At 58.4% G+C, this 27,136-nt stretch overlaps 2 protein-coding genes and 1 pseudogene across 4 annotated transcripts in view; 1 reads left to right on the forward strand and 2 right to left on the reverse strand.

Annotated features, from left to right (window-relative positions):
- Positions 1 to 6,189, forward strand: part of UNK (unk zinc finger) — a 41,828-nt gene extending 35,639 nt beyond the window's left edge. For 2 of the 3 annotated variants that reach the window (XM_009191262.3, XM_021927985.2), the window contains exons 12-16: positions 115 to 216; positions 351 to 539; positions 2,910 to 3,091; positions 3,695 to 3,952; positions 4,695 to 6,189. In XM_009191262.3, the coding sequence (XP_009189526.1) occupies positions 115 to 216; positions 351 to 539; positions 2,910 to 3,091; positions 3,695 to 3,952; positions 4,695 to 4,850 (887 nt within the window). In that variant the 3' untranslated portion in view covers positions 4,851 to 6,189. The other variant, XM_009191261.3, reaches the window with a different exon arrangement.
- LOC101009173 lies at positions 1,561 to 2,882 on the reverse strand (annotated as a pseudogene).
- Positions 6,190 to 7,414: 1,225 nt separating the features above from the next.
- Positions 7,415 to 27,013, reverse strand: UNC13D (unc-13 homolog D). Its single transcript, XM_009191265.4, has 33 exons — positions 26,509 to 27,013; positions 25,976 to 26,130; positions 25,236 to 25,271; positions 24,910 to 25,017; positions 24,765 to 24,824; positions 24,608 to 24,674; positions 24,185 to 24,365; positions 22,721 to 22,765; positions 22,526 to 22,594; positions 22,266 to 22,335; positions 21,986 to 22,090; positions 21,779 to 21,871; positions 21,600 to 21,703; positions 18,851 to 18,968; positions 18,621 to 18,745; positions 18,386 to 18,476; positions 18,247 to 18,303; positions 18,059 to 18,156; positions 17,902 to 17,953; positions 17,694 to 17,824; positions 17,456 to 17,576; positions 16,967 to 17,110; positions 16,673 to 16,771; positions 16,380 to 16,586; positions 16,133 to 16,201; positions 15,048 to 15,127; positions 11,743 to 11,848; positions 11,598 to 11,669; positions 11,068 to 11,151; positions 10,852 to 10,972; positions 10,517 to 10,640; positions 9,268 to 9,464; positions 7,415 to 8,264 (listed from the first exon to the last, which is right to left on the reverse strand). The coding sequence occupies exons 1-33, from the start codon at positions 26,525 to 26,527 to the stop codon at positions 8,143 to 8,145; spliced, it is 3,330 nt and encodes a 1,109-aa protein (XP_009189529.1). The 5' UTR covers positions 26,528 to 27,013; the 3' UTR covers positions 7,415 to 8,142.
- Positions 27,014 to 27,136: the final 123 nt, after the last annotated feature.

Genomic DNA, 27,136 nt, shown 5'->3' on the forward strand with positions numbered 1-27,136 from the left:
GAGAATACAGACCCAGCGTAGCATGGGCGTGAAGATGCAGCGTGGGCAGGAGACGAGGTGGTCAGGGTCAGATGGGCCCTCGGGAGGTCACATCCCACTCTTCTCTGTCCCTAGAGTCTGCTTTGGATGACTTGGACCTGAATGAGTTTGGTGTGGCCGCCCTGGAGAAGACTTTCGATAACAGCACAGTGCCCCACCCAGGAAGCATCACCATCGGTACTGGGTGTGGGTGGGCAGGGCAGCCTGGAGGACTCCTCGGGTTCCCGCCTGGCCCAGGCCCCTTGGTCCATGTGCCCCGCCTGGCTTCCGCTGCCCTCACCCAGCCCGCCCTCCCCGGGCCTCTCTTGCAGGCGGCAGCTTGCTGCAGAGCTCTGCGCCCGTGAACATCCCCGGCTCCTTGGGCAGCTCTGCCTCCTTCCATTCAGCATCCCCGTCCCCTCCTGTCAGCATCTCCTCGCATTTCCTGCAGCAGCCCCAGGGCCACCTGAGCCAGTCGGAAAACACATTTTTGGGAACCTCAGCATCACATGGATCTTTGGGTAAGAGGGGGAGTGGTTCACTGAGAACTGGGGCAGGAACCTGGGCCTTTAGGAGGTGCCTCTGGCCACCCCGTCTACAGTGTATCAGCCAGGCTTGGGGTTAGGGCAGAGGCCTTGGGCCAGGAGGCAGAGTGAGACTCCTGTGTGTGTGACCCTGGACAAGTGATTGAGCCTCTCTGCCTTAGTTTCTTGTGCTGTGAAATGGGTATAATGGCAGCATCCACTTCCTAACATTGTTGCGAGCGGTGAATGGAGTAATGGGGTTGAAGTGCTAGGCACGAGGCCAGTGCAGGTGAGAGCAGGGGTCTCAGAGTCGCCAGGGCTGGGCCTGGTCTCTTTAAAACCATGGTTCTGTTCTGCCCAGTCACCCCAGGCTCCGAGAGGCTAGCTCACACCAGCCAGGTTCACAGGGGACCAAGGGGGAGAAGCCAGACAGGCTAACCCCTGGCTCCGGGTGCTCTTCCTGCTGGGCAGAGGCTCCAGGGAGGCCTAGGGCTGGCCCAGAAGGCTGCCCGCAGAATTAGAATGGTAGGGACTGGGGGTTTCTGAGGGCACTTCAAGGTTTAGTGGCTAGAAGAATGGCACAGAGGCCTGTGCCACCGCGGGTCGGCTGTGCATCTCCTCTTGTGTGTGTCGGGATGTTCCTGAGGGCAGCATGGGAAGCACATGGCACCGCAGCTCTCACTCTCCCCCAGTAGCTGCGGAGACCAGGAGCTCCCTGTCCAGGAGTGCCAGCTTTTGCTCAGGCCCAGGGACTGAGCCCTTCAGAGTTCTGATTGGGTGTGGTGGCTTCCCTTATCTCATTTGTGAGCCCAGAACAGCATGTGGATTTCTCGGCGCCTTCCAGTGCTGAAGAGGCTGCTGTTCTCTGTTACGCTGATTCTGTCAGCTTTAGGTGCTTGGTGTTGCATTTTTCGAACTCGCCCCATATTCGGGTGGAATCTTTTTTTTTTTTTTTTTTTTTCGAGATAGGGTCTCAGTCTGTCACCCAGGCTGGAGTGCAGTGCAGTGCAGTGGCGTGATCGTAGCTCACTGCAGCCTGGAACTCCTGAGCTCAGGTAATCGTTTCACATCAGCCTCCTGAGTAGCTGGGACCACAGGCGTCACCACCATGCCCGGCTTCTGGTGGCATCTTGACTTAGCTCCACTTACTGGCCACACACTCCTTCCTGTACCTTTTGACTATTGAGCACAGGTATATTGATACAGGCGTGAGTGCAACAGTCCCTGCTGTCCCAACAGCTGTGGCCATTGTGGGACGCAGAGGTGTCCAGCCATTGGGATCCTCCTGAGAATCGTAGAGGGGCCCACCTGGACAGCAGAGTCAGGAGAGCTTCTCTGAGGGAGGAGGAGAGATGGGTGAGACAGGAGAGCTTGCCACAGGGCTGGTCTCATGTGGGTGGAGTGACCCTGAGATCTTCCTCTGGGACGGGGCAGATGGCTCAGACAGTGCATGCCACAGGTCCCCACACAGGACCAAGTCCCTCCTCTGTAGGTGCATTTGTGTGGCTCAGAGAGCAGAGCAATAATCTTAAATCTGGTTCTGGAACATCCCGGTTAGATTAGTGGGAAAGGGAGTAAGGAAGAAGTCACCAGAAAGTACACATGGGCAGAGTGAGGCCAGAAGTGGATATGGGTCCTTCTCAGAAGCTAGGGGCTGCCCTGGGGGCCACAGCAAGGGGACCTGACGTTAGTAAACATCTGTTGAGCGAGTGAGCAGAGGACAGCTGGGTTGGCTGTGCATGCGGCATAGTTGACTGGAAAGCATAGACCTTTGGAACCACACTCCCTCTCTGTGTCCTGGCCCTACCACTTACAATTTTTGTGATCCTTGGTAACACATTTTATCCAGGGTCCTCGTCTGTAAAACAAGGGGGATGGCCCCAAGGCTCCCTGAGCTCTTCCCGTCCCAGCTCTGCCATCTGATGAGGCTCTGGCCTGTCTTCCCCTTTATCTCTTCCTGGGTCTCACATCAGGCTGTAAAAAGGCCCTAACCTAAAAGTGAAGCCACAATTATAAATTGCCACTATCGGGGGCCTGGGACTGCTCCCACGTGCAGTACTTCCTGAGTCCCCTGAGTTACCCTGTGAGGCCAGCGATGGGAGTCCCGTTTCCCACATGAGAATGCTGGGCCTCAGAAGTTGAGTGGCACCAAGTAGCAGGTGGCACTCAAGGTTAGGTCTGACTCCGCCCATGCCACCTGCACCTTCACAGCCTTCCTGTCCCTGGAAAATTCTCTGGCCTGACACTAGCTGGAGCCTTGCACACCCATCCAGTGGACAGCCAGTCCCTGGAACCCCGGAGGCAGGGCTGGCCAGGGCCTGGGCCCAAAGCCCTCCGAGGCTCATGTTCTTCCCCTCCCTGGGGCAGGTCTGAACGGGATGAACAGCAGCATCTGGGAGCACTTTGCCTCTGGAAGCTTCTCCCCGGGCACTTCCCCCGCTTTCCTGTCAGGGCCAGGGGCTGCTGAGCTGGCCCGACTTCGGCAAGAGCTGGATGAAGCCAACAGCACCATCAAGCAGTGGGAGGAGTCCTGGAAGCAGGCCAAGCAGGTACCAGGCCCCACATCGGCCTTCCCCAGTACCTGGTGGCATCCAGCCCAAGACCTTCCTTCACAGAGCGGGCGTGGGGTGGGGGAAAGCGGGGGCTTGAAGAACAGAGCCGAAACTAGTTTTGTTCGCTCACTCTCCCCCTGGGAGGACTTGCCTTGCCAGTCAGGACCCTGGGTGGTTACTGTTGTTGCAGGCTTCGAATGCCCTCTGCAAGCTGCTTGTAGTCTGTCCCGGGACCATCCGCCTCCTCCCAGTAGCCTCGCCTCTCCAGGTTCCCAGTCCAAGGTTCTGGGTTCTGAAATGGGCCCCCTGTCCAGCTGCAGCCGGCTACCCTATGGGTGCTGGCCAGAATCCCAGCGCTACCCTGTGCCCCCTGCTGTGCTAGGCCCAGGCCCCTTTCCCTGGCCACAGAGGGGAGAGTCTCCTGTAGGTCCTGAAACCTCTGTGCAGACAGCATCAGCTTCCTCCCTGCTCTCCTCCCAGACAGCCAACCCAGCTTCCCAGCAGGCCCCACAGCCAGAGTGGCCCCCCGAGAGATGGTGCTCTCTGGGGACAGGGGACAGGGCAGGGCCATTGTGATGAGACTATATGCTGGGCCCACAGGCTTGTGATGCCTGGAAGAAAGAGGCGGAGGAGGCTGGTGAGCGGGCCAGTGCGGCGGGCGCCGAGTGCGAGCTGGCCCGGGAGCAGCGGGATGCACTGGAGGTGCAGGTGAAGAAACTCCAGGAGGAGCTGGAGCGGCTACATGCAGGGCCCGAGCCCCAGGCCCTGCCCGCCTTCTCTGACCTGGAGACGCTCTCACTCTCCACCCTCTACTCCCTCCAGAAGCAGCTGCGGGCCCATCTGGAACAAGTGGACAAGGTCAGCCCAGGTCAGGGAGCACTGGGTAGGGTGCACGGTGGCCTCAGCCAGCGCTTGGACTCTGACCTGGTCCGGGCTGCTCCGGGGACGGCTTCCTTCCTGAGAGCCTCTGTCCAGGACTGGGCCAGCACTCAAAAGGCCGGCCTGCTGGGAGTGGGTGAGGAGAGTGCACTGAGGAACATGAAAAGGCTGGGGCTGAGGGGTATCGGTGCCACCCCCAGCACCCCTGGGGGCAGCCCTGACCAAGCTGCGCTCAAATGCCTGGGCCCCAAATGCGTCCTCCTGTATACCCTCCATGGAGCAGTGGACCTTCCAGTGAGGCCCAGGACCTCAGGGCTACCCCTGCCTTCGCAGGTCTGCTGCTGGGTCCCAGGAGCCAACGTGGCATGGTGGGAAGAGCTGTCTTTCCTCTGTTCTCGGGCAGCCAGGCCCCCAGGTGTGGCCCTGGGCATGTCTCAGCCCTTTCTGGGCCTCATTTTCCCCATTTGGGGATTAGAAGGTCAAATGAGACCAGGCGAAGCCTCTGTGAGGGGCGGGCGTTGTGGCAGCCTGGCCACGCGCCATGCAGAGGTGGACTCTCAGCCTGCTCTCTCACCTGCCAACAGGGGTCTGGGAGCACACTGTTGAGCTTAGTGCCTCAGTTTCCCCATCCCAAGGGGGCTGAAGTGAGGATCAGGGGAACTCCTTGCTCAACTTGGGGCCAGACCCATGGATGGTGACCACAATGCCCCTTTCCCTGCAGGCCGTGTTCCACATGCAGTCGGTGAAATGCCTTAAGTGTCAGGAACAGAAGCGGGCAGTGCTGCCGTGCCAACATGCTGCACTGTGTGAGCTCTGCGCTGAGGGCAGTGAGTGCCCCATCTGCCAGCCTGGCCGGGCCCACGCCCTCCAGTCGTGACCCTGCAGGCCTGGCCCAGCCTGGCCCAGATCTTCTCACCTAGGACTTTTTAAAGTATATATATATATATATATATGAATATATATATATATATGTGTATGTATGTATATGTATATGATTATGTATATGTATACATTTCTGTATGTGTGCAGGTATGCGTGGTGGTGTGGACAGTGTCTGTGTGTATATCTGTACATAGATATAGACACACACTTTAAAAGACTTACCAAGCACTTTTTAAAAGAAGAAACTATTTTGCAGTCCTCCCCTACCCACTCCCTGCCCTTCCTACCGCAGAGACGACATCCCCTCTTCTCCCACTGGCCTTTTGGCAGATAATCTGTTTCTGTCTCTTTTTTAATGTAGGAACTAACTATTTTTAACTTCTTCCTGGGGCCTGAGCAGGGAAGGGTGGGACTGGAAGGCACTAAGGGGAGGGGAGAAGCCCTCAGGGCAGGCTCTGCTCCCCCTACCTCCTTGCCAGGGCAAGGGTGGAGTGTGGAAGACGTGGGTCCCCCAGAGCAGGCCTGGCCTCCAGCTGTGAGGGCCTTGGAGGCCTGAGGGGGTGTGCTGGGGGTCTCAGCTGGCTTAGCTCCTAGGTTTACCAAATGTATAGTCCTGGGGAGAACAGTAAGGGCTGGAGGCCAGTGCTGCAGGGCCAGCCCCACTCCCAACACCTGGGCCCTTGAAGCTCCTCAAGGGGCAAGGCCCAGGAGTTCCAGCCCTCAGGTTCCTGAGGGTCCACCCTCAGTCCTGTCCCCCTGGACTCCCCACAAGAGCCTCCTGGCCCCAGGGCCACCTACCAGGCTGGCACTCATTCTATGACCTCCCCACCCCCCCCCCGGCCACTACCAGCTGCCCCCAGCTTTCCCTGCCCCCTCCCCTCTCTGGCAGCTAGCAGGGCAATTGGCGGGGAGGAGTGCAGACTGAGGACCAAGGGGGCCCAGGCCCTGCCCTCCTAGCCGGAGGGGCTCCGTATGCATTCCTTGGTGCTCTCTGAGTGCAGCTGGTGTCCCGCCCTATTCTGGGCGGACGCCTGTGTGCGTGTGTGTGTGTGCCTGTCCAGTGTATATCGTGTCTTAGCTTCCATTTTAAAAATTGTTCTGTACAGAGAGAGATGCAGCAGGGGCGGGAGGGCAGAGCGGGCGGAGGGAGCAGCTGTACCCCAGCACCGGGTGTCTGGGGTAGGAGCTGAGAGGGTCTGGTCCTGGCCCAGGCTCCCCCTTGGGCTCAGCACGAAAGGGCTTTCCATGAGTTAAGTGAAAACTTTTTCCTTTTTTACAAAAATGCAAAAATCAACAAAGCTCCAAACCTATTGGAAATAAAATATGAACTTGCAGTGGTAGCTTGTTTACCTGGGGGTGAGGGGGAGTGGGTCCCAAAAGAGGGCCTCTGAACTATGAGGTGGGCCAGGAGCCCTGCCTCACCCATGGAAACAGTTGGTGCCCACACCCGTGAGGTGTGGTAAGGCAGCTGGAGAGGCCTGGAAGCTTCCTGAACCCACTGGGCCCCAAAACAGTTCAAGTGCTTTCCGACCTAGGCCTAGGGGTTGATGACCTAGGGACACTTAGCCTTGGACGCAGAGGCCTCCCAGGCCCTAGGACTCTAGGGCTGTATGGTTAGCGGTGACTGGCAATAGGGCCCCTAATTGTTTCTCAGAGGAACAGTGTCTTAACTGGGCATGGTGGCGCATGCCTGTGGTCCCAGCTACTAGGGAGGCTGAGGTGGGAGGATCACCTGAGCCCAGGAGGTCCAGGCTGCAGTGAGCTGTGATTGCACAGCTGCCTCCAGCTTGGGTGACAGAGTGAGACCCCATCTCAAAAACAAAAACAGGCCGAGGTGGGCAGATCACTTGAGGCCTGGTCAACATGGTGAAACCCCATCTCTACTAAAACAAAAAAATACAAAAATTAACCAGGCATGGTGGCACATGCCCAGAGGAAGTCCTGCCTTCTGCCTTCTTCACCCCACCCTGCCCCTGAGGGAGGAGGGGCTGAGGCTTAAGAGGCATGTCCTCCCTCCCACCTCCTCAACTAGGCTGTGCGGTGGGGGTGAGAAGACACCCTGGTGGGATCCTCTTTGCATGGTCTCAGGGGCCTTGGACGTCATCTCAACGAACCTCGTCTCCTGTCCTCATCTTGTGCAGACTCAGAGGTTCCCACGTGGAACCAGGGTCACACAGCTACGATGACGTGGTGACCAGCCCTTAGGTTCTGACCCCCCAGGCAGGGTAGGGACCCAGCTCCACTATGCCCTGCTGTCTCAAGAGCAGCCCCTCAGCCTCAATCTGCACCCTCGGGAGGCCCCTGCTCACTGTGCTCCCCTGAGGAACGGGTCCCTGTCCTGGGTGTTGCCACAGGAACCGGTATGCCTGGTGAAGTGATGTGTTCAAAGCCCACAGCCAAAAATCACCCTAACCCTGCCTCTGCCTCAGTTATTCCCACACCCACCCCCCTGCTTTGTAGCTGCTCCAAGGTAGGGGTAGCTCAAGGTCCCCTGAGGGCTGGGGAGGAAGCTACCTGGCCTGACTCGCATTCCGGGCCCCACTGTAGCCCAAAGGTATATTTTAAGAGGACAAAGGATTGATTTTATTTTTTTTGCTAAGAAAGTTTCTAGGTGGCAGGTGCTTTCTGGGGAGGAGGCATGCGTAGCAGACACAGCGGCCAAACTGTCCTTTCTGCTTCCGTCTGTCCGTGCCAGCCCCGCCGCCTGCCAGCTCTTGCTCCCTCAGAGCCAGAAGGTTCTTGGCTCCAGGCCTCCTGGCCTGGATGCTGGCAGCCCCTGGGGAGAGGACCCAGGCTCCCTCTAGTAATGGCCACCACCCTCCTCTCAGGGCAGCTGGAGCCTCATCTTTGGCAGGGTCCTCCTCCCTTCCCCAGGAGACTCTGCACCTGTAGCCCTGGTTCCAGTGAACCTGGCCCCCACCCCAGTGGCTGGAACAGGAAGGCTAGGAGGCAGATGGGCCAGGAGACAGATGGCCCAATCCCCTGCCCACCAGAGCAGCTTTTCCGAAAGGGGGGCAGGGGCAGGGTTTGCTCCCCCTGGGGCTGGGGTGTGGTGGAGACATTGCAGCCAGGGCTGGAGGCAGGCGGGTGGGAGTAGAGAGATCGCTGCTGAGCCCCCATCACCGTGGAAGGCAGGGGAGTCTGCACTCTGGACGCTCCGCATGCTGGGGCTCCCCAGGTGTCAGGCCAAGCTGGAAGGCCATGCTGTGACGGGGAAGCCCCAGACCCTAGAGGAAAGCCCTTGCAGGTCCCCACCAGGGACCCAGCCCCACCGCAAACCTCTACGGCTACGGTGCAGGCCGCAAGGCATGTTGGGAGGCCTGCTTGGCCCGGTGCCGCCGCAGCCTCACAAAGACCTGGGCCTCTCGGTCACCCTTCCGGCCCTCCAGCAGCTGCAGGATTGGGTCCCCTGCGGAGAGAGGGGTTTGGGGGTCAGATGCTGGGGGAGAGGCAGTGCCTGGTGGTGGCAGGGAAGAGTGGGGGGGGGGGCACAACACTGCCCCATCCCCCCAACAACCTGGAAGGAAACCAGTGACAGACCCTCGCCAGCCCAGCTCAGGAGGTGGTCTGACAGACGCATCCGGTCGTGTAACAGACAGAGTGCTGCTGGGACACTGACCCGACTGCAGCCAGGGGCTGAGATGTGCCTAAGGTTTGGCTATTACTTTTTTTTTTTTTTTTTTTTGAGACAGAGTCTCACTTTGTCGCCCAGGCTGGAGTGCAGTGGCTGGATCTCAGCTCACTGCAAGCTCCGCCTCCCGGGTTCACGCCATTCTCCTGCCTCAGCCTCCCGAGTAGCTGGGACTACAGGCACCCGCCACCTCGCCCGGCTAGTGTTTTGTATTTTTTAGTAGAGACGGAGTTTCACCGTGTTAGCCAGGATGGTCTTGATCTCCTGATCTCATGATCCGCCCGTCTCGGCCTCCCAAAGTGCTGGGATTACAGGCTTGAGCCACCACGCCCGGCTTGCTATTATTACCTTTTTATATGAGAACCTAAAGCTAGCAAGTTAACCTCTTCATGCCTCAGTTTACTCATCTGTAAAAGAGTGCTAATATCTGCTTCGTTGGCTGGCATGCGTAAAGTGCTTAGCACTTGCTCTTAAGTGCACAAGCACCAGACCGTTGCTGGAATCAGAAATGCTCTGCAGGGATGTGGCCCCGCTGAGTGAGATCCAGACCCTTCTCCCCAGTTAAACTTCTTGGTGACTCCCCCATGCAGGAAGAGTCACGTTACACTTAGCTGAAAGTTCACTGGTCTGTTGATTAGACCGAGAGATGGGCCATGGTTGTCCCACTGGCTCCCACCTCCAGGGAAGCTGTTCTCTGACCCTGGTGTCACCTCTCTGGGGCCCCTGCCTGAGCTTTACAGGCTCCCGTCCCTGTACCACCCTGCCCTGGGCTCAGGCCTACCGTTGGGTGCGGGGTACGTGAGGGGCAGGCGGGTCTGAGGCACCTCACCAGGCTCCTCAGAGCCACTCAGCCCGGGCACCTCACACAGCGGCAGGAAGGCCTCGCCTTCCAGGTCGTCGGCCCCCAGCGTGTCGTAGTCCAGCACGGTGAGCAGGAGGCATGCCCCAGCCTTGCGGCACGGCTCAGCAGGCACCAGGCTGTGGGGAGAGTCAGGGCTCTGCTGCCAGCCCCAGCACGGCCACCCCCAGCACCGACACATGGGTTCACCTGCTTGGTATTGGGAACCAGCCAGGGTTAGGATTGCAGAGCCAGCTCTCAGCCTGGTACCTCTTGGCCATGTGTGCAATGCCTGCTCTGACCGTGAGCTGATGCTTTAAACCAGGGGTCCTGTGTTCCCCGCTCACCTGTCCTGAGGAACTGGGAGCAGGTTACTGAGAACCTCAGAGACAGGACCCTTCCCTGGAAGTCCCTAAGTTCAACATGTGGGAGTCCACCCCTCCCCCCAGGGGAAGCAAGCTTTTTTTTTTTTTGGAGATGGAGTCTTGCTCTGTCACCCAGGCTGGAGTGCAGTGGCGTGATCTCAACTCACCACAACCTCCGCCTCCCAGGTTCAAGCAGTTCTCCTGCCTCAGCCTCCTGAGTAGCTGAGACTGTAGGCGCATCCCACCACACCCAGCTAATTTTTTGTATTTTTAGTAGAGACAGGGTTTCACCGTGTTAGCCAGGATGGTCTCGATCTCCTGACCTTGTGATCTACCTGCCTCAGCCTCCCAAAGTGCTGGGATTATAGGCGTGAGCCACCATACCCGGCCCTCCTTTTTTTTTTTGGAGATAGAGTCTCACTCTGTTGCCCAGGCTAGAGTGCAGTGGTACCATCTCAGCAGCCTCTGCCTCCTGGGTTAAGCAATTCTCCTGTCTCAGCTTCCTGAGTAGCTCAGATTACAGGTGCCCACCATCACACCTGGCTAATTTTGTATTTTTAGTAGAGACGGGGTTTCACCATGTTGGCCAGGCTGGTCTTGAACTTCTGACCTCAAGTGATCTGCCTGCCTCGGCCTCCCAAAGTGCTGGCATTACAAGTGTGAGCCACCACGTCCAGCTGCACTCTTGTCCCAGGTGCCCCATCCCTTGGGCCCAAATGTGGCCATCTCAGGGGAGCCCCTTGGCCCCAGCCAGGAGGAGCAGGCCTGAGGGAGCCTACCTGGGGGAAATGAGGCAGGGGACTGGGAGAAGAACGGGACCCACTCACAATTCAAAGGTCTCATCAAATAGTGGGTGAAGGTCCTTCTTGTGCTTCTGGGTCTCCCGGGCAGCCAGCTCAGGGAACTCATGCCTGGGCTCCAAGGTCAGCTGGACAAAGGGGTCGCTGGAGCCTGGCAAGTGGCGGGGGCGTGTGCATTAGTTGAGGGTCTCCCAGGTACCCCACCCCTACAGCTATGCTCTGCTCAGCAGCACTGACCCCTCCTGGTAACTGGAGGAAATGCACCCAGAGCTCCTGCAGGGTGAGCAGAGCCCCAAGGGTTGCTGAGACAGGAGAGCCAGGACGGGACCACGGGGAGTGGCCAAAGGGCAGCCTCCACTCACCATTGGAGTCCAGGGGAAGCAGGCTGGAGGCACTGAGCAGCTCCACACGCAGCTTCTGCTCAGAGGCGCGGTAGCAGGCCTTGACTGTCACAGCCCCCAGCTCCTCAGAGGTGGTTTCTGCCTGGGGTGGGGAGCAGGGGCAGGGTCAGCAGGGACACAGTGGAAGCGAGGTGCTCCAGAGGCTGCAGAGGGCACAGCACAAGGGAGGGACCTCACCTGCTGCTGGATGCGGCTGCAGAAGTACTTCCGGATGAGCTCCCGGCTGGAGGCCGCCTGCAGCTCCAGGTCCCTCTGCAGAGCCTGGGAACACATACAGCTGAGAATCCAAATGGACCGCACGCCCAACCACAGCCAGGGCCCGCCCTCCAGGAGCTCGCGGTCAAGGGTAAGATGCCCATTTGAAATGGAAAGTATTGGGTCATGGGGCCACAGGCAGGAGCCACCCTCAGGCCAGGCAGACAGCAGGAGAGGCACAGACAGGGCTGGCTTCACGGGTGTGGTCCCTGACCCCACCGCCCCCGTGCAGGCACACAGGGCCCTGTGTTTAGGAGGACCCAGGCTTGGTTTCAGGTTCTGTTGTCACCGTTTTAAAATTTGAATAACTTTTGAATAACTTTTGAATAAGGGGCCCAGCTTTTCATTTTGTACTGGGCCCCATAAATTATGTAGCTGGCCCTGGACATAGGTGAGTGCCAAAAGGCAGGCTCCCCGGACCTCCTGCGGGGAAGCTCACCCAAAGTCCCTACCTGGAAGGTGGCAGTGTGCAGAGCCTCGGGCGGCAGGCCACAGCCCTCAGCGTGGAAGCAGATCTCCAAGTTCTGAGGGAGATATCAGAGTTGACCCCAGGCACCCTCCCACCAGGGTTATCATTGCTGTGACCGGTTCTGTTACCTGCAGGGCAATCTTCAGCCTGTTGGAAGCCAGGGACGAGCTGCGTTGGGAGGCGGCCGCCTCTACCAGCACTGTGAGCGTGTGGGTCCAGAGCAGGGTCAGGAGGCTGGGGCGGGGGCCGGAGAGATGTGGACACAGCACAGCAGGGCAGTGGTGGAGGAGGAAGCAAAGACGCTCTTGAGAAAGGGGAGGCCTCAGGGACCCAGCCACACCCCAGCTCCTCCCACCCCAGGTGAGGCTGGGGAGAGGGCGGGTACAGGACCAGCAAGGGGCAGGTGGGGTCAGTCCTATCCAACACACCTCTCAACCTCAGTGAAGAACCCTCCACAGCAGGCTAATGGAACCCACAAACAAGGCTGGAGACAGGGAGGAGGCCAGGCCCCCAGTGACAGAACTTGATTTAAGACAGTAGCAGGCCAGGCGCGGTAGCTCATGCCTGTAATCCCAGCACTTTGGGAGGTCGAGGCAGATAGATCAGGAGATCAAGAGATTGAGACCATGCTGGCCAACATAGCGAAACCCCGTCTCTACTAAAAATACAAAAATTAGCTGGGCGTGGTGGCGCGTGCCTGTAGTCCCAGCTACTTGGGAGGCTGAGGCAGGAGAATCGCTTGAACCCGGGAGGCGGAGGTTGTAGTGAGCCAAGATTGCACCACTGTACTCCGGCCTGGCAACAGAGCAAGACTCCAGCTCAAAAAATAAAAATAAAAAAATTAGCCAGGCATAATGGCATGCACCTGTAGCCCCAGCTACTCAGCAGGCTGAGGTGGGAGGGATCGCTTGAGCCCACGAAGATGAGGCTGCAGTGAGCCGTGATCACGCCACTGCACTCCAGCCTGAGTCACAAGAATGAGATGCTGTCTCAAAAAAAAATAGCAGGCCAGGCGCAGTGGCTCATGCCTGTAATCCCAGCACTTTGGGAGGCTGAGGCAGGCGGATCACAAGGTCAGGAGATCGAGATCATCCTGGCTAACATGGTGAAACCCTGTCTCTACTAAAAATACAAAAATTAGCTGGGCGTGGCAGCATGTGCCTGTAGTCCCAGCTACTGGGGAGGCTGAGGCAGGAGAATGGCGTGAACCCAGGAGGTGGAGCTTGCAGCGAGCTGAGATCACGCCACTGCATTCCAGCCTGGGCAACAGAGTGAGACTCCATCTCAAAAAAACAAAACAAACAAACAAACAAACAAAAATTGGCTGGGCACAGTGGCTCATGCCTGTAATCCAAGCACTTTGGGAGGCTGAGGCGGGCGGATCACTGAGGTCGGGAGTTGGAGACCAGCCTGACCAACATGGAGAAACCCCATCTCTACTAAAAATACAAAATTAGCCTGGCATGGTGGTGCATGCCTGTAGTCCCAGCTACTCAGGAGGCTGAGGCAGGAGAATCACTTGAACTGGGAGGTGCAGGTTGCGGTGAGCCCAGATCATGCATGCCGTTGCACTCTAGTCTGGGCAGCAAGAGCGAAACTCCATCTCAAAAAAAAAAAAAAAAAAGCATGGCCAGGCGCAGTGGCTCACGCCTATAATCCCAGCACTTTGGGAAGCCCAAGGTGGGGTGATCACCTGAGGTCAGGAACGAGAGACTCCGTCCCCCCGCCAAAAAAGTAGTTAATTAATTTGTGCAACACATTTAAGTGCCCATTATGTACCCGGCACTGTTCTTTCCAAAGTTTTTTTCAGATAGGGTCTCACTCTGTCACCCAGGCTGAGTGCAGCAGTGCCATCACGGCTCACTGCAGCTTCCACCTTCTGTGTTCAAGGGATCCTCTCCATCTTCTGCGTTCAAGGGATCCTCCCAACTCAGCCTCCCAGGTAGCTGGGACTACAGGTAGACTCCACCATGCCTGGCTAATTTTTGTGTAATACACACAAATAAATATAAATATAAATATATATATATATATATAGGTATAATTTTGTAGAGACCGGGTTTTGCCATGTTGCCCACGCTGGTCTTGAAACCCTGGGCTCAAGTGATCCGCTCACCTTGGCTTCCCAAAGTGCTGGGATTACAGGCATGAGCCACCATGCCTGGTGGTGTTCTAAAGGCTCCTGAGATAGCACTGAGCAAAACTTCCCTCTTGGTGGATGTTTAACTCTGGTTTATGTTAAAAATATGGTCTAAGATCAAGTCCAACAGAGCTTAAAGGTGAAAAAAATAAATAAAATGTTAAAAACAGTCTGGGAGTGGTGGCTCACGCCTGTAATCCCAGCACTTTGGGAGGCCAAGGCGGGTGGATCATGAAGTCAGGAGTTCGAGACCAGCCTGACCAACATGGAGAAACCCCGTCACTACTAAAAATACAAAATTAGCTGGGCGTGGTGGCACAAGCCTGTAGTCCCAGCTACTTGGGAGGCTGAGGCAGGGAATCACTTGAACCCGGTGGCGGAGGTTGCAGTGAGCTGAGATGGCGCCACTGCACTCCAGCTTGGCGACAGAGCAAGACTCCATCTCAAAAAAATAAAAAACATATATACATGATTTAAGAAATAAAAACGGCTGGGCTCCAAGGGGCCCTGACTATACCTGTGGGGGTGGAACAGAACTCTAGGAGGGCAGGCGGCCTCTTCAGCGCCCAGATTCCACAGGGAGGTGGGCACTGTCATCGTCATCGTCACTACAGCTAATAATCACTGACCACTTCCTTTGTACTGACACCACGCTCAGCACCTCACATGACCCATTTAATCCTCAGCAGAAGCCAGAACTATTCTCATCTGCACCAGGAACTTGCCCAAGGCTGCTAAGCAGTGATGAAGCTGGAGTCTGAACCCAGGTGGTCCAGAGCCCACGTGCTGGACTCCACCGCCTGCTGCCTGGCATCCTGGGTCCCTGCTATAAGACCCCCTAACTAGAAGTTCTCCCTGCACCATGGGCGGGGACCACCTGTAACCTAATGGGGGCAGAGGAGCAGTCAGGGAGGCCCTGAAGACAGGCCTGGGACTAAAGGAGAAAGGACAGGCAGATTTTGGCTCAGCCTAAGGAAGAACTCAAAGCACTCAGAGTTAGGCAGCAGGAAATGGGGAGGCCTGCAAAGTGGCAAGCTCCCTGTCCCTGCAGCGAGCATTAGCAGAGCCTGACCACCCTGTAAGGGAGGTCACCAAAGGGATTCACCTCCACCCCTCAGAACGGATGCTGAGGCCCAGGAAGGAGGGGCCGTGGGAGGAGAGGGGGAGGTGGTGAGCACGCCCAGGGCAGGGGCTGTTACACCCCTCAGAACGGATGCTGGGGCCCAGGAAGGAGGGGCCGTGGGAGGAGATGGGGAGGTGGTGAGCACGCCCAGGGCAGGGGCTGCTACAGACCTGCTGAAGTTCTCCTGTACCAAGTTGGTGTTCATGTAGCAAAGCTCCACCTCCAGGAACTTCATCAGGGGCAGAATGGCCTGGGGAGGGAGAAGGCGAGCAGGTGTGGCTCCAGCTCATGTTGGCCCCACCCCCATCCCCTTCCCCTGACCTGGGGGAAGGAAACAGGGCCTTTCTGTGAGAGCAGTTTGTAATGTCTGTAAGAGGCCGGACTGCCCACCTCTCTGCCTTCCCCTCTCCGTTGCTTAGCCTGTCCCAGCCACACTGGCCTCCTCTACAGCCCTGGAACCTTCCAGGCATGGTCCTGCCTCAGGGTCTCTGCCCTTGCCGTTCTGCCTGCCTGAAATGCTCTTCCCCTAGAACTTCTCATGGCTCCTCCCCTTGCTTCCCGTAGGTCTTCACTCAGTTGTCACGGCCTTCCCTGGTCACCATCTAAAAATACAACCCTCTGACACTTCCCACCCCCTTCTCTGTCTTTTCTCTGTAGCATTTATCATTATCTAGCACACTGCATGTGTGCATGCGCATACACGTCTGTGCATAGAGTTAATAGCTATAATGATCACTGTAGTTATGGATAGCTCTTCTCTCACCTCCACTACTAGAATGTCAGCTCCAGGAAAGCAGGTATTTTGTCATATTGTTCACTGACCTATCCCCAGTGCTTAAATCAATGCATAGGACAAAGTGGACACCTGATAAATAGTTGATGAATGAATGAATATCCTTCTACCCAGCAGTTGAAGGTGTGCATCATGATATGCCCCCACTTACAGGCCAGCTGGCTTGTGTGAGCAGGACAGCAAAGCTAGGAGGCAGCTGAGAAGGATGTGCACCCTGGCCTGTTAGGCTGCAAAGCCTAAGCCCTCCCCAGCTGCAGTCCCCTCATTGACTGTCAGTGCTGGGACAGCCGGTGGAGTGACCCAACCCATTCCTGTGAGCATCCCAGGAGGAAACTGAGGCCCAGGGAGAGAACATGCCTTGCCTGGTCTGGGGGACTTATCTTTGACACCAAGGCCTTCAGTGACCCCAGATCTACAGAGCTGGCAGGGCGGTGAAGGCCAGCAGGCAGAAGGGCCACTTACATCCTCAGGCAGGACGGACTCCCTGACACCCACCAGTTTCTGGATGTGCTTGGCGATGCCCACCTCCAACTGGAGACACAAAACAGAAGGAGGGAGGTCAGGGCATGAGCTGGGGATGGGAGAGTTCCTTAGTGCCTGAGTTTAGACGCAGGAAGGGGTCAGGGCTGGACACGGGCCCAGGTCCTGCTGGAACCAGGCAGGCTGAGGACGGGAGGGGATGGGGTGACTGTGCGGTCGGACAAGGTACCTGCTCGGCCAGGGTTCGGACGCCAGTGCGGATCTCATGGCCCAGCCCGGCCAGTGCGCTCTGCAGCTGGGCATGCAGCGTGTTCTGCAGCTGCCCCTGCTCCAGCACGGCCCCTACCCGCTGCTCCAGGGCCTCCCATGCCAGCTGGGTGGGCAACTTGCCGATCACCAGCCGCAGCTGCTCCATGTCATTCACCACCACACACAGCTGGGACAGAGATGCAGAGCTTCCTGAACTGCGTCCGGGCTGGTCCCCACACCCAGCCAGACTCCCAGCCCCAGCTCTGGCCTTACCATGTTGGCTGCCTGGCCTTGGTCCTTCTGACCTGAAGAGAGCTCGCGGGCCCGGGCCTTTATAAGACTGCAGTACACCAGGGCCAGGCGACAGGTGTCCTAGGGTGGGGTTGGACAGAGGGAACGGATTCATGGGTGGGGCATCCAAGAAGGGCAGGTGGGAAGGGCATGGAAATTTCAGCGACTTGGGGGATTTAGGACACAGGCCTTGGGAGACTGCCTGGGTGAGAGCTCGGGAGAAACGGTGGGTGGTATTCTAGAAAGAGGGGGAAGGACACGTGGAAGATACCACACCTCCACAAACTTGACAGTAATCATGAAGGCCTCCTCTGGGTCCGGCCAGTCCAGCTGCCGGGCAGTGTGGCTGATCTGGGCAAAGCAGGTGGATAGATCCACCGCTGATGTGCTGTGCTTGGTCAGTTCACCCAGGGGTACCAGCTGGGGGGAGAAAGGAGGACTGAGGATACTGCCAAATCCACCCCCTCCCCTCCCTCCTTCATCCATAGAGCGGCTACCACCACCAGGCACAGAGCTGGGCAGGGAGCTTCACATGAGACAAGCACTGCTCCGCCCAGACACACAGGCTGCAGGATCTCAGGCGAAGTGAAGCCACAGCCCCAAGGATATCCAGAGGCAGCATTTTGCACACAACTGGCCTCAAGTGCACCCAAAAGGGACGTTCAGAGAGGGTTACCAGCTTTCACTACACTTTGGAGGTCCAGGCAGAACCCAAGCCTCACCCCCAAACCGGGGCCCCATCCCCCACCCTGGCCACGCCCCCACCTCATCCATTTGCACAGCGCGCTGCACCCGCGCCAGGGCCACGTTGTACGTCTTCTGCAGCCAGGAGGGGATGGCCGGCTGGAACCAGCGGTGGAAATTATCCAGGGCCAGGACTCCATCCCTGGGGATTGCCGGGGCTCAGCGTCGGGAAGGCTGGGGCCACCATGGGCCCTGGGGCCTCGTCCACCCTCCCCTCCCCTGTGCCCCTGCGGCCGCCCGCAATTGGCCTGCTGCCCACCTCTCTGAGGAGCTTGGACGCAGCTGGTAGAGCTCCTTGAGGCTGATGTAGAGCTGGAACAGACTCTCGCCCATCTCTGGGGACACTGCATCACCCACAGCCGTCGTGTGGTCCTGCACCCGCTTGGCCACCTGCAAAGGGAAGGTGTGGAGGGTGGGGTCCACAGCCCTGTCAGAGAGCATGCCCTAGAGACAGGGGAGGGACTCACCAGCCACTGCAGCTCCCGGAAAGCCATGGAGAAGAGGTGGATCTTGAGGGTACTGGAGGAAAGGCAGCAGATGTCACCCAGTGGCATACACCAGGGTCCCTGTGGTTCCGGCTCTGAGCCAATGCCCCACTACCTCCCAACCTGACTATCTGCTCACTTGTGGAAGATCTTGTCCCACGTGCGCTGGCACTGGTGCAGGTCGCCGATGACATCCTGTACCAGGCCCAGCAAGGCCTTGCCTGCCTCCAGGATGCCCTGCAGAGACAGAGGTGGGCTGGGCAGGGCTGCCAGAGGCAGGCACCACCCCCTGTGCCCCCCAACACTCCCCCTTGCCCAGCGCCTCACCTGCATCATGGGCTGATGGTGCTGCTGCTTCAGGTGGAACCATTCAGTGGTGCCAGTCTGTCGACAAAGAGGCAGTGAGCAGGGAGGGATTGCCAGGCCCAGACACTGGTCTCCCCCATCCCCAGCACGAGTACCATACCTGCAGGGCCTCAGTCACCAGCTGGGGCAATGGGGCGGTGTTGGGGCACAGTTCTCCAAAGGCCTTCATCTTGCACATCTGTACCAGGACCCTGCAAGACGAAAAGAGCTGTGTCCAAAGTGCCTGTTGCCCCACACAGCACTCACTCCTCCAACAGGCTTCTCCCACTCCTGCAGGCACCCTAGCTGCTCCCTCATCCCTGACCCCACCGAGGAAGGGGAGAGCAGTCACTGACCTGAGAAGAGACTGCAGCCGGGCTGGGGAGTCCGAGACAGAGAGGGGGAAGACAGAGCGGAACCTCCGAATGAGGGAGAGGCCGTAGGCCAGCAGGGAGCTGAATGAGGCGGCCAGCTCCTCCTGCTGCAGAGCCAGGAGATGCTTTAGGAGCCTGGACAGCCTCTGCTGCTCCCCTGCCCCTTCCCTGAGCCCTGTGTGCCCAGTACCCCTTGCCCACTGCATGCCTACCTGTTCTGCCTTGAGCCGACCCTGGATCCACTGGTACTCGATGCTGGTGATAGGGTGCAGGAGGCAGCTGCTGGGGAACTCCAGGCTCTGGTAGAGGCGGCTGTAGGCCAGCCACTGCCTGCAGGGGACAGGAAGCCCTCAGCTGGGCAGGGAGGAGGGAGTCACCTTCCCCTCTTCACCTGGCCTTAGGTGGAGGGAATCATCTCCCTCCTCCAGGGCCCCTGGTGGAGAACCATCCACCAGCACAGGCTGAAAACTAGTGTCTCAATAGGACATGCAGGACTTTTTTTTTTTCAGATATAGTCTCACTCTGTCACCCAGGCTGGAGTGCAGTGGTGCAAACTCGGCTCACTGCAAGCCATGCCTCCTGGCTTCAAGCGATTCTCCAGCCTCAGCCTCCCAAGTAGCTGGGACTACAGGCATGTACCACCATGCCCAGCTAAATTTTATATTTTTAGTAGAGACGGGGTTTCACCATGTTGGCCAGGCTGGTCTTGAACACCTGACCTCAAGTGATCCACCCGCCTCGGCCTCCCAAAGTGCTGGGATTACAGGCGTGAGCCACCGTGACCAGCCAGGATATTTTTTTGTTTGTTTCCATAGATGCTTTTCAAATTGCCCAGATTGAGATATTTGTGATTTTAAAACTTCAGGATTTCTTGCTGTTTTTGAAAAATTGGATCAGCTAGGTGCGGTGGCTCACACCTGTAATTGCAACACTTTGGGAGGCCAACAAGGGCGGATCACCTGAGGTCAGGAGTTCGAGACCAGCCTGGCCAACATGGTGAAACCCCATCTCTACCAAAAATACAAAATTTAGCCAGGCGTGATGGCGGGCACCTGTAGTCCCAGCTACTTGGGAGGCTGAGACAGGAGAATCACTTGAACCCGGGAGGCAGAAGTTGCAGTGAGCTGAGACTGTGCCATGGCACTCCAGCCTGGGCAACAAGAGGGAAACTCCAGCTAAAAAAAAAAAAAAAGAAAAAAAAAAAAAAGAAAAATAGGATCTAAGGACCTGAGCCTTCGTGCACATGTGGCAAGCATCAGCGAGAACCTCCTTTCAGACGGTTTGGAGGGATGTCACACACAGAGGTCCAGTGGGAAGGCAGAGGATGGGGGAGAGGAGCAGCCTGGGGACAGGCTGAGGTCCCTATTGGACACTGCAGCCACTTGCATTACTGTGCTTGGGCCCTGCAGGCAAACCAGGCCCCTCCCCATCTGGTGCCTGCTCCAGTCTCCAGCCTCACCGCCATTCCACCCTCGTCTACGGATCACCCACCTGCCTGAGGTCCTAGCAGTACACATGCTGACCCCGACCCAGAAATGCACTCCCCTGGGCTCCCTCCGCCTCCCACTCAGACTCCAAGTCACAGCTCAGGCCTGAGGCAATATCCTGCTCCTGTTCCTCCCCTGGCCAGCACCTGGCTGTGTCCCATCTCTTTTTTTTTTTTTTTGAGACAGAGTCTCGTTGTGTCACCCAGGCTGGAGTGCAGTGGTGTGATCTCAGCTCACTGCAACCTCCACCTCCTGGGTTCAAGTGATTCTTGTGCCTCACCCTCCTGAGTAGCTGGGACTACAGACGTGCGCCACCACGCCTGACTAATTTTTGTATATTTTGTAGAGACAGGGTTTCACCATGCTGGCCAGGCTGGTCTCAAACTCCTGACTTCAAGTGATCTGTCCGCCTCAGCCTTCCAAAGTGCTGGGATTCCAGGTGCGAGCCACTGCGCCCGGCCGGCTGTGTCCCATCTCTGCCCTTCTCACATGCACTGGAATGACTGTGACCCCCTGTGACCTCCTCAGCATTCCTAGGACTTGACGTGACTGGCCCTCAACATAGATCTGTCCTTATCAGCGCATAGTTTTGCTGAGTTGAAGGCTATGGCATTGGGAAACGGGGCTGGGGTTAGGGACGGGGTCCAAATTCAAATGCCCAGAAGGACTCAGGAGACGAAAGCAACTGAAGTGGGCCCAGTGGCAGCTGTGACAGGCAGAGGCAGACACATCACTGCTCTGGCCACTCAAAAAAGCAGCAAAATGGCTGGGCGCAGTGGCTCACGCCTGTAATTCCAGCACTTTGGGAGGCCGAGGCAGGCAGATCACCTGAGGTCGAGAGTTCAAGACCAGCCTGACCAACATGGAGAAACTCCGTCTCTACTAAAAATGCAAAGTTAGCTGTGCGTGGTGGAGCACGCCTGTAATCCCAGCTACTCGAGAGGCTGAGGCAGGAGAATCACTTGAACCTGGAAGGCGGAGGTTGCAGTGAGCCAAGATCACGCCGTTGCAGTCCAGTCTGGGCAACAAGGGTAAAACTCTGTTTCAAAAGAAAAAAAAGCAGCAAAATGATGGCCCTGAAGTTCCAACACTTGTGTTTCACGAGAAGCTGGAGATCTGGATGGTATGTGAAATCTCCAGATTGCTTTTTCTAGTATGTTTTTGAAATGAGATCTCACTCTGTGGTCCAGGCAGGACTGTTGGTGTGATCATAGCTCACTGCAGCCTTGAACTCCTGGGCTCAGGTGATCCTCCTGCCTCAGCCTCCCAAAGTCCTGGGATTACAGGAATGAGCTACCACATCAGCCAAATCTCTAGACTTTTTAAAGTTGGCAACTGATTCAAAACTTAAAACACATATTTTGGGCCAAAGGGAACTCCGCTGAGAATTACACTTTGGGCTATCAGCTTGGAGGAGGGCAGGGGGCGTGGGGGGCTAGTGGCTCAGGGGTTCTGCCCAGGGCTGTGCACTCACGCCATGGACTGGTGGAAGTCGGACAGGTCCTTCTGTGTGGCGTGCAGAAAGAGGACGGTGGCAGCCTGGGGACTCAACGACCCGTCCCAGGAGGTGCTGCCCGCCTGAGTGGAGCAGGTGGAGGAGTATCAGGACCTGAAGGGCAGCCCCGGCTGCGCCCAGCCCTGGGAGGGCAGTACCTGGTGCTGGGTGACCTCGTGGGACACGAGCTGCTGCAGAAGGTGGAGGTGCACCGTGTAGCTGGGCTGCGAGCGGCTGGCCGAGGTGGCTCTCTGCAATGAGGCCTCTGTGAGCAGACAGGGCCCCACACCGGGTGCAGCCAGACCCCCAACCCAGCAGACCACCGCAGGAGCTGGGCACAGCCACTGGCCCAGGACCCGACCTACCCGCTTGTGGATGAGTTGGAACTGGAGGTGGCACTGGCCGCGGTCTGGGTAGGTCTCAGTGCGGGGTTCCAAGGGGTACCACTGGTCCTCTCGGCAGTGCAGGTCCTGGCAGGCGGGGATGCCCAGCCCGTGAGCGTCAGAACCTCACAGAGGCAGGGGCAGTGGAGACAATAGGAGGTGGACTCCAGACTCAGCTTGGTGAGGACATGGAGCCTCTCCCCAGAACCCCTCCCAACCCCCTCCCTCTGCCTCACTCCTGGGCCCCTTTCCTCCTCCTCACCTGCAGCCTCAGAACCACGTTCCCCAGAAAGTCATCCTGGCCTTTGTCCTTCCGGGCCTCCTTAAAGATCCTTCGTCAGGCAGGGTCCCATGAAGGGGATGCAGCAAGCGTCAGAAGGGATCAGGCTGGAATCTACCCCCCACCCCGCCACAGCCACCTGGACCCCAAAGGAGCCTGCACCCCAGCATCCAGTGTGCATGTCGGGGGATGGAGGGCAGAAGGAGCCCCCACTCCTTCCCTGTGAGCCCTGCAACACGCACCTGCGAAGCCCATGCAGATCTGTGAGCTCCCCAAGCTTCTGTCGGACAGACTCCACAGTGTCCAGGTCCCTGGCAGGACAGAGGTTTGAGAAGGAAGCAGAGAGAGCGCCTAGGACCTCTTCCAGGAGGAGGTTCTGCCTCTCTCACCCCAGATCCCTTCCCTTCCCATCCCTAGGTGCAGGCCCGGTCACTCACCACATGTCCAGATGAAAGCTTGCATTGGTGATGTCCTCAAACTCCCTATATGGAGAAGAGGGTGTGCTTGAGGGCCCTGGAGGGTGGATGCCCCCAGCCGAAGCCGAAAGTGATCAGAGCCCAGAGCTATGGAGTTGTGGCCTATCCCTGCCAAACTCCTCTCCTCATACCCGCATCACTGCCTTTTTTTTTTGAGATGGAGTCTAGTTCTGTCCCTAGGCTGGAGGAGTGCAGTGACAGGATCTCAGCTCACCGCAACCTCCGCCTCCCAGGTTCAAATGATTTTCCTGCCTGAGCCTTCCAAGTAGCTGGGATTACAGGTGCCCACCACCACGCCCAGCTAATTTTTGTAATTTTAGTAAAGACAGGGTTTCACTGTGTTGGCCAGGCTGGTCTTGAGCTTCTGACCTCGTGATCCGCCCGCCTAGGCCTCCCAAAGTACTGGGATTATAAGCATGCCCTTTTTTTTTTTTTTTTTTTTTTTGAGAGAGTCTCACTGTCACCGAGGCTGGAGTGCAGTGGCGCGATCTCGGCTCACCGCAACCTCCACCTCCCTGGTTCAAGCGATTCTCCTGCCTCAGCCTCCTACGTAGCTGGGATTACAGGCATGTACCACTACGCCTGGCTAATTTTTGTACTTTTAGGAGAGCAGGGGGTTTCACCGTGTTGGCCACGCTGGTCTCAAACTTCTGACCTCAGGTGATCCACCTGCCTCAGCCTCCCAAAAGTGCTGGGATTACGGGCATGAGTCACTGCGCCCGGACCCCACTAATTTTTTTTTTTTTGAGACAGAGTCTTGCTCTGTCACCAGGTTGGATCTCAGCTCACTGCAACTTCTGCCTTCCAGGTTCAAGCAATTCCCCTGCCTCAGCCTCTCGAGTAGCAGGGACTACAGGTGCCTGCTACCATGCCCGGCTAATTTTTTGTATTTTAGGAGAGACAGGGTTTCACCGTGTTAGCCAGGATGGTCTCATTCTCCTGACCTCATGATCTGCCTGCCTCGGCTCCCAAAGTGCTGGGATTATAGGTGTGAGCCACCGCGCCCGGCCTTTTTTGTATTTTTAGTAGAAAAAAATACAAAATCTTGCCATGTTGGCCAGGCTGGTCTCAAACTCCTGGCCTCAAGCGCTCTGCCCACCTCAGCCTCCCAAAGTGCTGGGATTACAGGCGTGAGCCACCGCACCTGTCCCTGCCTCCTTTCAGGTATGGCTTCAGGCACCCCCAGACTCACTCGCAAAGGCCCGACCCTCCTTGCCCCATCAGCACATGTGGCATTGATGTCGTTCTGTCCCATCTGATCTACTGTCCATTTAACGTGCCTAGAGATGGACTTTTTCTCCAGTCTTTGTCCAGAGCCAAACCCCCTCCCCGAGCCAGGACAACCTACTCATCTCATTATCTGGGGGAGACCCTGCTACCCAGAGGAGACCTGGACAGAGTGGGGGCTGGAGTGTGGCCACGTACAGGATGAAGGTCTCGTCCCAGACGGGGTTGAGTGTCTGGGTGATGACCTGCGTGCGGTGGGTCTGCTCCTCGGGGATGGTGTGCCTCACCACAGCCTTCTGCCGATGCCGGGACCCGGGGCTGCCACCCGGCACACTGACCCCCTGCTCAATGCCCAGCAGGCAGTAGGGGTCGCTGAACCCTGGGGAGGAGTGGGGAAGACGAGGCAGCCAGGGAGTCGGCTGGGTCCCTGGGAAAGGCCCTCATCACCCTTGCCCGGGGCTAAGCCTCCTCCTGGGGAGAGAGAAGAGGACCAGCAGCATGGGGGCCAGCACTGCAGAGCTTCTGGGAGGTGGGTGCTCCCACCAAGAGTCCTGGGCCGGGCTGTGATGGGAGAGGAAGGAGCCAGGAAGAAGCCCGTCGGGGACCCTGCCCCATGCTCACCACTGACATCTTTGCCCAGAATGCCCTTGGCCTGTTTCACGGTTGCCTTCAGACAAAATATTGGCTTCTGGAGGGACAGGAGGGATGGCCTGAGTCCCTGAGGGGGCTGGGCTTCCCAGGCCCCTCCTTGCACAGGGTGGCCCCGGCCCCAAGTTACCTCGAGCTCCCTGACCCTCTGCAGCGCCTGCTGGTGCTCCTCGGGCTCCACGTGGAAGGCCTGGTGGGGAGGCAGGCGGGTGGGTGGCTGGGGGCACGAGACAGGGCAGCTGCAGGAAGGGGGGTGGGGTGGGGGCTGGGCTCACCTCCTGCAGGTACCGCAGCAGCTCAGAGGCCTCCGTCACATGGTTGGGCTCAGGCTGACCCAGGCGGTGCAGGACAGTGTAGAGTGCGTCCTCATAGAGCAGGGCCCGCTGAGACACACGGGGTCACCTTGGGGACCCCACCAGCCACCCCTGGCACCAACACCTCTCGCTAAGGGCAGGACAAGGGGTGGCTTGTGCAGCGGAGGGAGTTGAGACCCAGGAGTCCCCTCCCCACCACAAGTTGCTTGCTGCCATCAGCGTCGGCCAGCAGGAGGATGCACAGCCACCCTCCCCACCTCTCTGCACCCCAACACTCTGACTCTTACCTGCTCGGGGGAGAAGTGGTGGGACGGAGGCTGGATCTGCAGAACAAGGTGGAAAGGCAGAGTGTCCTGGGAGGCCCAGAGCAGGCTCAGATGGACAAGAACAGCTCCTCCAAGGCCTGAACCAGGCCAAGGGTATGGGGGCCCCAGCACCCTGGCCTCCAGCCCCACTGATGCTCCGCACCTGTTCCCCCAGCAGGCCTCCTGGAGGTCCATCCCCTGGCCCGCCGTGGCTGAGGTCCATGGGCGCCCAGCAACGCGAGCCCTCCACACCCGTACCCCACCTCCCTCCCTTCCCCAGAGGAAACAGCTCTGCTTATCGGCGGCGGCTGCTCCTCACCCAGCAGCGGAAGTGAGGCTCAGCAGCGGAGGTGAGGGGGGTGCCACGCCAGCCTAGGGGTCTGCTGCTCCCCAAACAGCTCACCCCACAGCAGGGACACCCCCACCTAACGGAGTCGGCTCCTCTGGAGCTGGAGGAGCAGGGGATGGGAAGTCAGGCCCACCAGAGGTAGGGGTTCAGAGAGGCTCAGACCGCAGGGCCTGAGTCTCACAGTGGCCCAGAGTACACCTGGCAGCCCCTGCTCTGCTGGCCCAGGAGGCTCTCCCCAGGGTGGGGTAGACAAGGGAGGGTCCCTGGTCCCCAGTCCCAGCCTTCGAGAGGTGGGGCCAGACAGCAGGGCACCCACACCCGAGACCGCAGTGCTCCCCAAGGCCAGCTCTCTCCCCAGTGAGGTCACTCCTACCTCCGGGGCCGTTTGGGGCAGGGGATCCTGTAGATCTCTGACTCTGCGGCGCCTTATCTTGATGGCCTGGCGCAAGAGGGGAGGGCGCTGCTGCAGATGAGACAGGAGTGTCGCCATGGTGGCCTTCTCTGCCCTTCCCTGTCCGTTGGTGCTGGCTGAAGACAGCGAAGCCACAGGATTATGCAAAGAGCCTGGGGCTGCCACCCTCTGTCAGGGGAGGGTGTAGGGAGGGTGGTAGTGGGGACGGAAGGGTGAGGGTTTCACCGCTTCAGAGAGGCAGTCTCCCAGGCCCCCTGCACCTTCCCCAGCCGGGATCCCTACAGGACCCTACTCTGGCTGGAGCAGAAGGTGGACCCTGTGGGCAGGCCTGGCCCCGCCCCACCCTCCCACAGAGGCCCTAGGAAGGGGCCAACGCTCTCAGCAGGGGGCCGGGGGCCCAGAACAGGTAGGCAGCTTCCTGCCCCATCCATGTGCTGCGCCCAGGCTGGGCAGGACCCTGAGGGAAGCTGACCTGGGCCCCAGGGGGTTCTCACCCCACTTCCTCGAGTGCATCCAGACGTGGGGTGGGGCTCAAGGTGAGGGCTACAAGAGGCGCCTCCCTGGAGGACAGCCAGTTGCTCAGCCTGCCTGGCCCCACAGGTGACATTCCATGGAGATGACGGGGCCAAGCTGTGCTCGGCAGGGACGGCCCTGTGCCTTTGTCCCCACCTTGGTGGTCAGGAGGTTGCTCTCTTCAAACGCCCTTGAAGGGAGCTTAGCCAAGTCCCAGAGAGCTCCGGGCCAGGATGGCCAGGAGGAGAAGGCAGAGTGGCCGCTGCCTGATCTCTCCCGAGGACAGACTTGGCTCCCGGGGGATGGGAAAATGCACCTCAGCACGGGGCTTTTCCAGAACTCTGTGCCCAGTGCTGGGCTGGGGGACTCGGGGGCACATGGGCCTGGCCACGGCCTTTGGCCATTTCCCACCCTCCTGCCCCTTCAAGTTCACAGCAGGGCACGTGACGTGGGTGGTGGTGAGCCAGCTCAGCTACCCCAGTGTCCCTGTCACAGGTCCTGACATGCTCCAGGGCTGACTCAGCCTCCTCCCTCCAACAACCAGGACTTGGGCCAGGGCTGCCATTCCTCGAGGAGCCAGCAGGGGACAAGGTGGTGACCCCAACCCCT

The sequence above is a fragment of the Papio anubis genome, chromosome 17, assembly GCF_008728515.1.
Source record: "Papio anubis isolate 15944 chromosome 17, Panubis1.0, whole genome shotgun sequence".
Classification (NCBI taxonomy): Eukaryota; Metazoa; Chordata; class Mammalia; order Primates; family Cercopithecidae; genus Papio; species Papio anubis.